Source organism: Lissotriton helveticus, chromosome 4_1 (assembly GCF_964261635.1).
Source record: "Lissotriton helveticus chromosome 4_1, aLisHel1.1, whole genome shotgun sequence".
In the NCBI taxonomy this organism is placed as follows: Eukaryota; Metazoa; Chordata; class Amphibia; order Caudata; family Salamandridae; genus Lissotriton; species Lissotriton helveticus.
The window spans coordinates 761,915,417-761,929,376 of record NC_136063.1 but is presented as its reverse complement, the minus strand read 5'-3'; the positions used below and the strand labels follow the sequence as shown (position 1 = coordinate 761,929,376).

Sequence of the window (13,960 nt, the reverse complement as noted above, 5' to 3'; positions counted from 1 at the left end):
ATTAAAATACATTGACGGTGAAACAGTGCTGGCGGTGAAAACGTCATCAAAAGGCGACTGCTCAGCGTTACCGATCAACTATCCACTCAATTATACATACATAATCGATGCAAACTCCGTCCCTTTTGCTCGAATCCCTGGAGTGGGGGATAGAGTGATTCCAAACATGGACAGGAGAAACTTGTTAATCGCAGACGCACATATGGGCGAGGGTCTCAGACACCTCAAACTAAAAAATTCTCTGGAAGAATTACAATCAAGGTACTGGTGGCCAGGCATGAGCCTGCGTCACACCATGTTTGTAAAAAACTGCCCAAACTGCAACAGAGATCGCAGTGGGGAGAGAAACAGTTTAATACCTCGTCGTTCTACTCCAGAAAAAATCAGGAGTAAAAAGGAAGGGTTGCGATTAACATATACAGGCTAGTTCCACTTATAATGTAGATCACCAGCACTCGGCTGACGTCCGGACTGTTATACAAAGATTTGCGAGTCTAAATGGCATATACGCTAAGAGCATGCTACGTTTGACCATTGTCTCCACTCTAGCCCTCAAGCCTGAGGGGAAACATGACCAAATGAGCATAGCCCAGCGGGAATCTTCTCACTTCCTTCCTGAGGGTACGAGATGGTGTAAAGAAAAAACCAAGGCATAAAGCAATCTATAGCGGAAAGGATATTAGGTTCGGGAGCTGGGTGGGTCAAACATCTAATAAGTGTCCAACGTAGTCTCAATAACTTGCCAAGAAATTCTCTGAAGGGATTCAGTGCGTACGAATTATTATTTGGAACTAGGATGATGATCTCTGACATTGATAGTCAGACTTCAGTGGTGAAAGAAAAAAGCTTTGATATCAAAGACCGTTTGGCTATTTTGCAGGACTTAAACAAAACAAGAAAAGACCTGAGCAACATAAAGTTGAAACAACAGCCAACAACCACTGAAGAACCACCACCTGTCCCAGCAAGACCTGTCTGGATTCCAAAAGTCGGGGATCTAGTCAGGGAGAAGATCGCGGTAAAGAAGGAATTTGGGCCTTCTTACAGAAAAGCAGTTCCTGTCTTGTCTGTCAACGGGACAAGATCAGTTGTACTACCGCCACTTGCTGGTAAAAAGGAGAACCGAGTTGTATCCATCGACCTGGTAAAACCACAATCATGTGGCCGATAACAAACAGTAGGCCAAGTGGACTCCCAATAAGTAGCAGAACACCAAGGTTTGCTACCAGTACAGAGGTCCTAACAAAGAGGCTCATCACATTCGAAACGCCTACAGAAGAACAACATGGACTATGCAACAATGCAATAGAACTAAGACCTCTGAAATCCCAAATAAAAACATTTAGCAGAGACACACCAATCTATACTGAAGTACCAAACGAAAATGCAAGAAACAGAAATCCTGAAGCAATTGGAACAATTGACAGAACTGCGTCCGGCTACTTCATAAACTTCGATGATTCCTCTGAAGGCTTCAGTGAATCAAAGACACAGCCATCATCAAAAACCTTTAAAGATAAAGCTAAAGAACTTTTGAAACAACTGAAAGAAACATATCTGATTTCTCCATGGATTGAATTTTGGGTGGGTTTTGGTGCATTTATCCTCATACTTTGGCTCATCATGATACTAACATTGGGACGCTTCATTGAGGGAAAATATGCTAAAATGGACACAGCAAGTCAGAAAATCAACTTGATCCTCAAACCACACACATCTTCACACGTCGAGAAAAGAGAACTTTCTTCAGCCAACTTCACAGCCAATCCGATACCTGGTGGGGTAGCTTGGGACAAAACTGACTATGAAATTTATGGTCCGGTCGAGATCCTGAAATATCCACACCAAATTAAGATCTCCTTGAGTGACTTTGTAAAACCAAACTCATTTGCTGATGATTGGGACTTCGAAAGCATTAATAATATGATGTCTGACTTAGTAATGTCTGCTAAATTTACCAAACATGATTATTTGAGGGTTCTACAAATTATGATAGTATGTACTGTTATAACCACTATGGTAACCATTTTTTACATAGATCTGCACAACCTAGAAATGTTTTAAATTATAATCAATGGGAACATTGTGCAACACCTCCAAAAGGGAGCTCAAGAACCGTTTACGACAAATATTCATATTTTTCAGGTTTTAACACAAGTAATGCTGAAACATTTTATTTTAAATTGTCAAACAAAACAGGGACCAAGACCATGATAACCAACACAAAATTGTTATATTCAGACTCATTCTTTGAAAAAATGAATACTTTTAGTTTTGATTATTGGGACAAAAATGTTGAATTGAAAAGTGTTTGGGGTACAAAAGAATGGCAAGTACAGGGTATAGAAGCTTTGTTTAGAGCCTGCATGATCCCAGAACAAATGATATTTTTAAATGACACTGTTCAACAAACCACCTGTCTTGGCCTAGCCAAAATCAAAGATTTAAATAAACCGTCTATTCCAAAGCCAACAATGTTTAGCAACACTTCTACAGATGAAGAGATAGACGTAAACCATATATTAAACCAAAACAGAACACATCCTGATTGGAAACAGTGGTTGATCTGGCCCACAGATACTAATAACTGTCAAGACAGATTCCTGAACAAAACACAGGGGTTCAAAATGACCAGGCCAGACCCTAGATATCCTCAAAGACATCACCCAGGGATAATAACAACCTACAGTGTGGGCAAATTATGCCTTCAATGGCTACAAACTTCCACACTGGCAGAAATTAAGCAACACCTAACTTTACTTACTGATGGTGCTGACTTGCGTGATTTCACTTTGGGACCACGCAAACAGCGTCAAAAGCGTTTCATAGCAGCCTCTGTATATGCAGCATACAATGAGGCCTGGAAGGTTACTCAAATTGAAACAGCAGAGAGAATACGGGAAATTGACCGTATTAATTTGGAAAAATCACTTTCTGTAGTGGACAATGGGTTAATGACTCTGTCCTCCAGAATTTTTTCTTTGGACAGCATTGTGTCTTCAGCAATCGACATATTATCGCAGGACTTACTGTTATTACAACACGGTCAGTCACAATTGCGTTCTATTGTACAGCTTGGCTGGACGTTACAAAATCTGCGTTCAGGCTATGTGCCTTGGCGTTTATCAACACAACGTCACTATTCCAAATCTTTAACCTTACTGATAGACAAATCAGTATGGCACAAAAGGGTGCTGATTATACAATCCTGAGCATTGAGAAACTTGAGAGATTACCAGTGACAATGTCAGAACGACCTGTCAGTGAATGGATAATACATGGGATAATAAATATTCCAATCTCAACCTTCAGGTTTCAATACTGCCAAAAATATATACAGGCTGGCATGTACGAGAAATTGGGAAAAGGATACCTTAAAACAACATGGAACCTGCCCTATTCACATGCATGTGTCAGTAATAAAGGACAGAAAGTGTTTCTTAGTGGCAATAATTGTGCGATGTCACTAAGCGGCACGCTTCTGTGTAACGGAATTAGTTTGCATGGAGCCTGTGAAGGGAATTCATACAACCTTTCATGTCACCAGCAAGGCGCACCTGCAACAGAAATAGAACCATTCTTTCAAAGACTCTATAATGGGAGTTACATTCTTATTGTAGACCGCAAATGTTGTAGTCTTATGCCCGGGACTCCTTATCTAGTAACTACGACTGCGAAGGTCAAGTGCTGTGGACGCTCATTGTTCCCCAGCTCCTTTCCAGACAGGGAGGCAAGGGCATGGCCCAATTTGAAAATTACTTCTATTCGAATAGATACTTTAAGCAGAATGAAAACAGTGCTTCTTCAGACGCCTACAAGGCTCACGTCATCAAAAGAAACGTATGATCTACAAGTCGCAAGGACGACTGCAGAGATACATACATTATTATCAACTAATTCCCCCGTACATTTCGCGGAAATCCTGAATGAAATCTTAAATATTTCTGATACCAATGGGGTCTCAAAGGTATTTAAGACAGTATTTTCGATGGCATTAACACCATTCAAAGCCATACTGGGTATTTTTCCAGATTTCGTCCATTCGATTTTTGGCGGACTTCCCCTGATCCTGGGACTAATTGCAGGAATCCTATTCTTAGTCCTTATTTTTCGTTATCGCAACCCATGTCACAGACAAAACTCTTGCGACAAGGGAAGAAACAATCCTAGCCATTGGATACCGGGACCGGATATCAAAAATCCTGGGACTCTCCCGGCTTAGAGACCTGAACATGACTTGGTTTCTATCATTTCGACCAATGTGGCAAAGATGTGTTTTACCTGTATTGAGGTGTCTGCTATGCGGAGAAGAATGCGTGTTAGACACCTATCTGACGCTACAATCGGATGCGCCAATGGATGCAGAAACATTGTTGAGCCCGATCAAGGTTCATGCTTTGTGCTGCCCTCAAAGGCTACCAATCCTGATGACGGCATTCGTGGAAGCTTCACCACTACGATTGATGGGTAGTGAAGTTCAAGATGAAAGCAGCATCGAACAGGTACGACCTTCTGTCAGTAATGCAAATCAGAATGTCAATGGAGACAATCATGCGCAAGAATGCATGATTACACCTATTTCCGAGTTAGTGGAACTTTCCCAGGAAGCTGTTGACAGTTTTTTCGAAAGCCTGAATGATATGATGTTCTCTCCAGAACAGAAATAGAGACTTTTGAGCAAGCTCGCACACGGCGTTCCCTGAATTCGGCCTTCAACTTTAAAAATAAAGTCACATGAACAGATTTTCCCTCCAGTTCACGGACAGCAATTTTTCAGCAGCCCCAAATATTTTTGCATATTTTTCGGGACACTATCTTCTGCTTAAAGTAAGAACTATTCTTAAAGAACTAAGGTTTCTAAATTTTAGATAGCTTATAGACATTAGCTGCCCGCTGATACGTTCATAAATATTTTATTCTGTGATGGAATGGTCTCGAACTTTTTTTCTGTATTAAGAAGCCATTTCATGTGTAATTCTCATATACCAAATAAGCAACAATGTATACAAATGCGATTACTTTGGCATTATTCTACAGCTTGAGTGCATACAATACATATGTCTGCAATTTTTCCGTATATTTGAAAAATTTCGAAATGCATTTATGTATTTTGGGGTGGTAAGGTATACACTATACTCTATAGTATGTTGTACTATGTTATACTATGCATAGATTAGTAAATATGTACATAGTTAGCATGGAGTGGGTGTGATGTATTCCTATAGGTTCTGGATCGATCCCCCTATTCCTGACCCTATTCTGGTTAGTAAACTAACAAGTTAACTAGTAATCAGCCCATGAGGCAGAAAATCCCCATGATGCAGATACCGTTATCTGACGCAGTCACACTACGGCACAGGAACGTGTTATCTGATTAGGTCATAACGCTTGCGATCTAATTAGACAAGCGATATTCCTCCAGCCCCTGATAAGGCATACGGAGTTCTCATAACAAATCAAACCTATGACAACCTGGGCAAAACCCTGCGGCCATTGTTTTGATTTCACCGAGAACTTCAGTAAAAGAATGTGCTAACGAGCAAGTCGTATGACATCCTTATTGACGTATCTATGTCCATCCTTACGTCAATCTCGGCACCTTAAAGGTATAAATATTACCGATCTTGCCCTATGCAAACACACTCGTGGTGACGAGACGGAGCAGCCATACTTGCCGAAGCCAAGAGCAGAGCAGACCCCGCTGGCAGCAGCCCCGCCTTCCTGACGCGCTGAGAGACGCGCTGACTTCTCCTGCCGAGAAATCCAGCCCCGGCGTTTCTGGGTAGCCCTCGCAGGCAGCCTGGAATATCGAGACCAGAGAGAGAGATACCATTCCTCATTCATCCTAACTTCCAGGTACAGAACTGAATAACCCCTCACAGAGAATTATTAAGTTATTCACTTGGCAAAAACAAACTTAACTTAAACTGTAACTTTCTATTCCCGCCCTCGTATTAGACTTAGGTCAGGTACACGGGGTAGGCGTATCTAGAAACACCAGTTGAGTACGTTTAGTCAAATGTATATGTGTATGTAATATATTTTATTCATTTTAAAACATCTTATGGCTTAGAAACCATATCAATGTTTTTACAGTATTATTTTATACTATTGCTGTTAATGTATGCACTTTACTTAACTATAAGTATTGCAATAATATCGATCCATTTCTCTTGTACGAGAAAAGAGACTGATCAATAAATAACACCTTTTTATTGAACACGCCCGTCTCTTCCTTTTCTCTACATTCTGATGAGACTAAGAATGCACGTACTGACTGAGTAAAATAAATTGCCTTTTGTTCACACGACTCTCGAGATATACTCTTGATTAGGGGAGAGCAAAGTTGTCATGTTCTATGGTTGTCAGAAACTAAATCCCTTCTTGTCTAATCAGGGGAGTTAATTCTTTCCTGAACATTCGAGAAAGTTTCTAGTGAACTCTGAGCTAAGCTGGCAAACCCAAAACTTTAAGTCTAGTATCGACAGTAGTAGACCTAGTTAACGTCTGGTCTAGGCCTTTACTGCTGTAGGTATTATTCCAATGCGCAGAGCCTATTGGGATGATAGGAACTACACTACAGCATCAGATGGTGAAACAAGGGGGTGTACAAGACAATCTATCCATTTGAGGCAGTAGTACATCGGACAACTTGATTAAATGGATAGATGTATGATTAAATACCAAGTATGTATGTACTAAAAACAAAAAGGTGGTTTTATAAGACCGAAATGATTTACTTTGGATGCAAAAATAATTCCGAATATTCTTAGAAAAAGCTGGATTGAAAACCTAAGTTAATTGTACAAGTCTAGATAAATACAATGTAAATGATGGTACATGTTAGTTATCATTTTCAGAACTCCCTTTACTACCCCTGGCTTTTCAGTGCAATTTCTGTTAAATAGTCTTAAAAGAATGCAATAATTTGCTATCTTTCGCCTCAAAATATTAGTGCTGGCACACCAGCAATGCTTCTGGATGGGGTCATACTTATTTGGCAACCACCGGTATATTTTACGAGGGCCTCTTAAGCAAATGTATGTTAAAAATGTGCTATAAAATACATTAAGGGGTACATCCACAATTTTAAATTTACATAAGAAGATGTATTGACAAGCAGATCTACTTATACACGTGGACGTAAATCTCTACTTTTTGGCTGTTTACCATTCCCACCTGGAGATTTAAACCTAGATGTGGACTTAAGAGTCTCCACGTCCTCAAATGAGATGCGGAGCCTCTTCTAACCCAGTTTCTGACGATACAATTACAATTAGTAACTTTTCAGTTGTTTGTGGCGACATAAGCCACCTAGGCAAAGATCTTGCTAAAGGAAAATATAGGAAAAATGATTAAAATATATAAAAAATGTTTTCAAGTAAAATATAATGCAAATTAATTTAAAGCCTTAACCTCAGGACCAAAAACAAAGTAACATCATATCTCCTGAAGTTAAATCTATATTTATATTTTAAAATAACTTAAATCTAGGAATGATTTTTAACTCCTAAATATTAATTCTAAAACTTTTTACAATAAAATCAACCACCCTCGTTACCTTTTTTAATTTGTAATAAGCTTGATTGTATATATATATATATCAAAACCAAACCCTTTCAGGCACAGAGTGACGCATAAATTATGCAAACAAAAAAGGAGAGAACACTGGGTAGTTTTCAAGTTTAGGTGAAAAGCAGCTCCTGTTAGAGCACTCTCAACACCAGCAGCACTCTAGATCTGCTCACCTCAAATGTCTCTTTTTTTAACAAAGTCTTTAAGCATAGGATTAGCAAAGTGCCATCCACGCTGAGATAGAAAGGAACAAAGTATTTTGCCATTTCTACAGCAAAGTCTTTAAGCATAGGACTAGCACAGTGCTGTCCTTGCCGAGCTGTAAAATGACAAAAACCATTTATCACTACAGGCACAGTATTACAGCTTTGAATTGGTGAAATACCAACTCAAGCCAACCTATATATATCTCCCAGTGTAGTTCTTGTTAGATTAGTGTTTCCATAGTACATGCATTTTTTTTTGCTTCTTTCTTAGTCGTAGTTTGTCAAATCTCCACAAAAGTTTCCAAAAGAGTTTCGGGGGGGACCCATCAAGTGGGTGCTGAGAAACAGGCAGGGGTCCCAAAACATGTTTTCCCACATTCATTTTTCCATAGGAACTTTAGACACAACTACAGCCCAAACATCGCAGAGGATCTGTTGAAATGAATGACTGAGTCCTTAAATAAAAATAAAACATAGGGATAGTAGTAATGGAGTCTCAGAGTGGGGCCCAAAAAAATCTGCAGCAAACCCCCCCCCCCCTTTTTTTTTAAGCGCGGTCTTTTGTGCTTCTACTTTCAAACCGCCCCGGGTGGACCAGGACTGTGATACAGAATGTTTATTTTGGTGAATGGTGGTGTGTGCCCCCGTCCAAGCAACGGAAAGGCCCCAAGGACCTCATCCCCCAGGGTCACGGCACAAAATGGTGGGGGGAAGAGCGCATGCCCCCATTCCCTCGGTGCCTACTGATCCCAGGAACCCCATCCCCAGAGTCTAAATCCCCCATCAGAGGGAAGCCACCCTGCCTGATCCTCTTAAGGCCCCAGGGAACCAATCCCCAAGGGCCAGCTCTATTACTCTGTCCAATTGAGCCCACCCCAAGACAGTAGTTTTCACGCAAGCAAGGAAACCTAGGTTTACTCCCGCCTGGCAGGAATATTTTTAAATCTCCCGCCAGGGCGGAGCAAACATGCCATCCTTGCCTGCAGCAGCACGGGAAGAGAAGATATATCTGCTCCCACCCTGTGGGAGCTTTAAACATGCTCCCCAGCCTGGTGGGAGCAGACTTATTTTCCCGCCCACATAATTGACGCTGCTTCTGCCCAGAGGAAGTAAGCAGAAAGCAGCTGCTCCCTCTAGGTGGGAGCAATGCCCGCTCACACACCATGCAGGGAGCCGGCTCGAGCGGCGGGGGCCCTGGAGATCCCCCTGCAGCGCCCAACGTGGAAGTTAGCGAGTGGGTGCCTTGGGTGATCACTGTGGTGCCCATCTATTTAGAAATGCCTCAGGGGGGTGGGATCCCAAGAGCCATAATAGGCTCAGGTAGGGAGGCTGCTGCCTCCTCTCCTTTATAATAACATGCAGTCCCGGGGCGGTAAGGTCCCTGAGGCCTAATAAGGCTCATTCAGAGGGGGCCTCTCCCCTTTTTATTGGAATTCAGCCCAGGGGGGATGGGATCCCAGGGGCCCCCCATCGCCACAATAATTATGTTTTGGACCTTTGATGATGGGAAGAAAAAAGCCCCATGAGATGGAGTCTTTGTGGCCCAAAAGCCAACTCTCTGCTGTGCATGCTAAAGGCCATGCGCAGAGTGGGGTTGGATGTAGCCCCTGCTGAGCACGGCCAGCAGCTGTGCACAGCATGGAGTTATCTGCCCGCAGGCTGGAGCGGGGGTGGACACAAGACCTGTCTGCAAGCCAAGCCATGAGCAGCAGAGATTTGGCTGTCTCCTGGAGGGTTAGCCACAGGGCCTGGCTTTGCCGAGCCCCTGTCACTCACAGCAGTGCTTAGCGCTGGGTTGGCTGCCTGCATGGTGGTTGGACGCAAAGCCTGACTTGAAGCCACGCCCGGTTGTCAACCCCAACCCACGCAATGACCAAAGGCCCATTTTAAACGTACAAAACCACTGAAATGCAGCAGTTCTAGTGAGATCTGGTAACTTTAACTTTTTCCCTAATGTAACCATAACTCGCGCCCTCCTCTTGCAATGCTAATTACCCCACATATTGCATCACTCATGACCTCTTGATAATATCACTGCAAGATTTGCAATTAAATTATTGAAGAAAAAACTGTGCTTGGTTGGGGCTTGAGCTATAGTTAGCTTACTGCATGAGTTATAGTTACCAGACCTAAATAGAACTGTTGAATTTCACTGTTTTTACATTTAAACTAGCGTGCCACTGAAATTCTCACTCAACTATAAAGATTTGTTTTTTTCAGCCAATACGTTTAAGTATTTTGTTTAATTATGTTTTTTTAAATAAATGTATTAATACTTTATCACTAAAACATACATATAATTTAAATTATTGAACATAAATTCCACAGGGTATTAGTTTAATTCCAATCTGCACTGTCGATCGCGTTTCCAGACTACTTTTAATTCCAATACGAATCTAGATAACTTCTCTAGTACACACAGAGCAGTGTTTGTTTTCAGAAATGGTGCTCCTAAGCTGGCCTAAAGACATTGTTTACGTAATCCTGCTTTCTGGGTCAAACAAGTGGAAGATCCTGCTAAACAGCTATTTGGAAAAACTGCACGTCTCCTCAACATAACAGGTTAAGTCTCACTCTATACAAGCATGGCTCTGGTTTCAATAATCTTTTAGAGGAGAACAACTTTAGTACAAAAACGCTTCATGACAAAAGCCATAACATGTGACCACACAGCACAAAGTAATATTGAATAGTTTTTAAAAAATGACACTGGATAGCACGTTCACTGCGCTCCAGTGTGTGCCACACTGCTTTCCATTAAGCACACCTTAGTGCCTGGGCAGGAGAGAGCTTGTCATCGGCTAACAGAGATTGCTTCACTGCTGAGCCAAACAAGCTAAGACTGGTCCACGTCCCTTCCATCAGGATGGAGCCAATGGCTTTTTTTCAATTTACACCAACACCTCACCAGGGTTCTGAGTTCATAGGACTCAAGAGTAACAATACAACGATAAACTTAGCACGCAAAGCAGCACCTGCCTCAAGATTGAGGGCCTCCATCACTATTCATTAATTCTAGCAAAAACAGCTCTGAAGAGCAACTTTCAAGCAACAATTTCAGAACTCTGCCATCAGGTCTAAGGGTTATATAATATGAGAATGCAACCAGATAGGCTTTTGTGACACTTTACAAGCATACACAACCACTACACCTTCCGTCCTGCACAGAAAGGCTACCTGACATTTCCAATGCAGCAAAAATCGTTCCACTCACTGGAATACTATACTCTCTGCTCATAATAGTACTACCATCACCCTGTTTTAGGTCTCCACTGCTCACCAAAGAACAAACAGGAATGTTTTGTGGTGGAGCTCTCTGGGAACAATGTGAATCCATTAGATATAGTTGAATTATATTTTGAGCACTTCTTCATACTCATCTGCAACATTCGCAATCAATTTCAATATTTAGCAATTTTATTCACACAAATTTACAACCAAATCACATTACAGTAATGCCATTAGGGGCAGATCCCTGTGCTTTATTTGCTAGACACCCAACACTTCTTGTTTTGCCTTTCAGGCTTATTGAGAAGGTCGGATTAGTACAGCGTCCAACTTTTTTCAGTACATTTTCGTATTTTACACTTAATTTAGTATTCCATGAACTACTATAAAATAGGGGATATAGATCTTAAAGAAAATCACAGTCGGATGATGGAGGCAGTATTCAGGTGAAATGTACAGCTAGAGAACTTAATAGCTGCAAACCAAGGAAAGGATGCACAAAGGCAGAAATAAGGCAACCTGCACCAAGAAGCAGTTTTGCTTCCTCTGAAGGTGCCTTAAATAACTTAGCTATGAAGGAATATTAATCGGTGGACAGTGATGTGCAAAGAAGGATGTGCTGTCATTTTCAACAGTCTTAAAATAAGAGTAAATAAAGGAGTATGAAAAAGTAGTACAGTGCATAAGGTTTCGAAGACACAGACTTATCATCCAGAAGTATGTGCGATTTGAAAACTTCATAAAATGTACCAATAGGGACATTGGCCTCTTTCATCACTTATTTTGGGATACGGATTTCGAACTTCTTTTTTTCCAGGTGAGCAGTAGAAAGTTCCTGCAATGTTAAAATCTAGGTTAAGGAATCATGAGAATGAACAAAAGGAAATGCCATTACCTGTGTGGGTGAGATGACATGTGGAGAGGGCACCATGGTAGGTGGTGTGTGCACAGCATGCCCGTTGGTTTGGGGAGCACTGTTGGTAATGGCTGGGGATGGAATGGAGAGCAAAGGAAGCTGCTGGGTTTCACCTTTGATGGACAACACCAGCAGGCAGTCACCGGAGTCTTGGGATGGTGGTGGCGGGGGGCGGAGGCACATTCTTTTGGGGGAAGGTGGGCCAGGATCCCCACAGTACACTTGCACTGGATCGTACATGGTGCGCTTGATGGCAACAGCCACCTCATGCTTGTTGTCCAGTGTGCCGCTGGGCTTGGGCAGTATATAGGGCGTGTTATTGCCCTGAAGTTGTCGGTTCTGGTAGCGAGATCCATTGAGAGCTGCAGTTGCCACGTCCAGTAGGTAAGGTGGGCCAAGCCTAGTGCCAATGCCTGCAATGCTATTAAGGGTGGCTACCGACACAGCACCAATACAATGGTTTGTGTAGGTCTTGGAAAGCTTGGCAGCCTTGGAGAGCATCTGCATGCGGGTGCCAAGTAGGTTCTTGCCAATGGCCTTGTTCTCATACCAGGTAACATCACTCTCACTGCAGTGGTCACGAGGCCGTTGGAAGAAGGCTCTGCAAAGTGGGTTGCGCTTGGACAGGTACTTAACAAAGCTGGCATAGGGGCAAAACTCAGTGCCCGTTTCATACATACGTGGCAGGTTTTCCTCGTCACTGCTGGGATTGCCCAGCGCTGTGCCCCCTCCACCGCCTTCAGTCCGCTTCTTGCTCCAAGATGAAGAGCGTGACTTATGGTAAGGCCCAAGAGCCTTAAAGTAGACAAACTTTCGACCATCTTCATCCATAGCCAGGCCGAAAGAGCCCTCTTGCAGCTCACGCTGATTCTCACGGCCCCGGGTGCAGAAGTACATGCAGGCCTCAAACCAGACCTTATTGAGTAAGCCGAATGGGGTCTGGATGCTAAACACGTTGGAGGTGTAGAGGCGGCGCAGGTCGGAGCGGGTAATGGCCTGCTTCTGAACCACAGGCCCGGCGCCTTGCTCCTCCAGGCGCCGGATGACCGCAGCAAGGGTCAGGTTGGCCGCGCGCAGCTCGGGGTCCTTGGTCAGGTCCAGAGTCCGGCTGAAGGGCGGCTCGTTGAGGTAGCGGTTGAGAGACGAGCGGATGCTGATGAGTGAGCTCTTGCTGTACAGCTGGCCGCTCTTGGAGCGCGCCTCGGCGTAGAAGGAGCGCAGCACACGGCACAGCGCAGCCTTGTCCATGCGCTCGAAGTCCGGGCTCTGCGCCTTCTCGCTCAGGTACTCGCGGAAGATGCGCACCGCGTAGCGCGTGGCCAGTCGCGTGTTCTCGCTGAGGCGCGCGCGCTCCGGCGGCCGCGGGGGCTGGTGCTGCTGCTGCAGCTGGCGCAGGAGCAGCAGCTCCTCAGCCTCCAGCGCGGACGCGGAGAGGGACGCTGAGGAGGACGGCAGAGGTCCCGGGTCGTCCTGCTCTGCCAAGCTGCGCACCGGGGCCAGCTGCCCACCCGGCTGCAGGATGCCCTCCTCCCACTCCAGGGCCATGCTCTCCTCATCTTCCTCTTCGGGCTCGCGGCTGCTCTCCAGCTCATCGTAGTCGTCGTCCAGCAGCTCCTCGATGTCATCGTCCTCATCATCATCATTGCCCGGTATTCGCACCTCCTGGATGTCGTCGTCTTCGTCCTCCTCCTCTTCTTCCTCCTCCTCCTCCTCCTCGCCTGCGCTGCCGGGCTGCGGAAGCAGGAGGAGGCGGGGGTGCTGCTCGCCCGGGCCGGGCTCCCCTCCCCCGGCGCCCCCTGCTGCAGCCGCCGGGCCGGTGCCGCAGTCCGCGCTGCCAGGCATCCTCGCCATATTGCCTTCCTCTCGCTATGAGCGCCCAGTCCTCGGGCCAGGGCGCATGCGCTATATTGGACCGCGGCGCCGAGCGCTTTTGTGTTTTAATGACCTTCAGCTACCGGGAGGCACAGCCGCCCCTTAAAGGGACCGTGCGCCCATTGTCATCCGGGGCGCTGCCAACCTGCGCGTCTAATCCCAA

The 13,960-nt window shown here is 44.3% G+C and overlaps 1 protein-coding gene across 4 annotated transcripts in view; it reads right to left on the bottom strand.

Moving 5' to 3' along the window:
• The window catches only part of KCTD1 (potassium channel tetramerization domain containing 1), a 329,020-nt gene that overhangs the window by 94,390 nt on the left and 220,670 nt on the right, over positions 1 to 13,960 (bottom strand). The window contains exon 1 of one of the 4 annotated variants that reach the window (XM_078687385.1): positions 11,905 to 13,823. The exons of the other annotated variants lie outside the window; for them this stretch is intronic. Within the exon in view, the coding sequence (XP_078543511.1) occupies positions 11,905 to 13,776 (1,872 nt within the window). The 5' untranslated portion in view covers positions 13,777 to 13,823. Of the gene's footprint in view, positions 1 to 11,904; positions 13,824 to 13,960 lie in introns of those variants that run through there. 4 annotated transcript variants of the gene reach the window in all.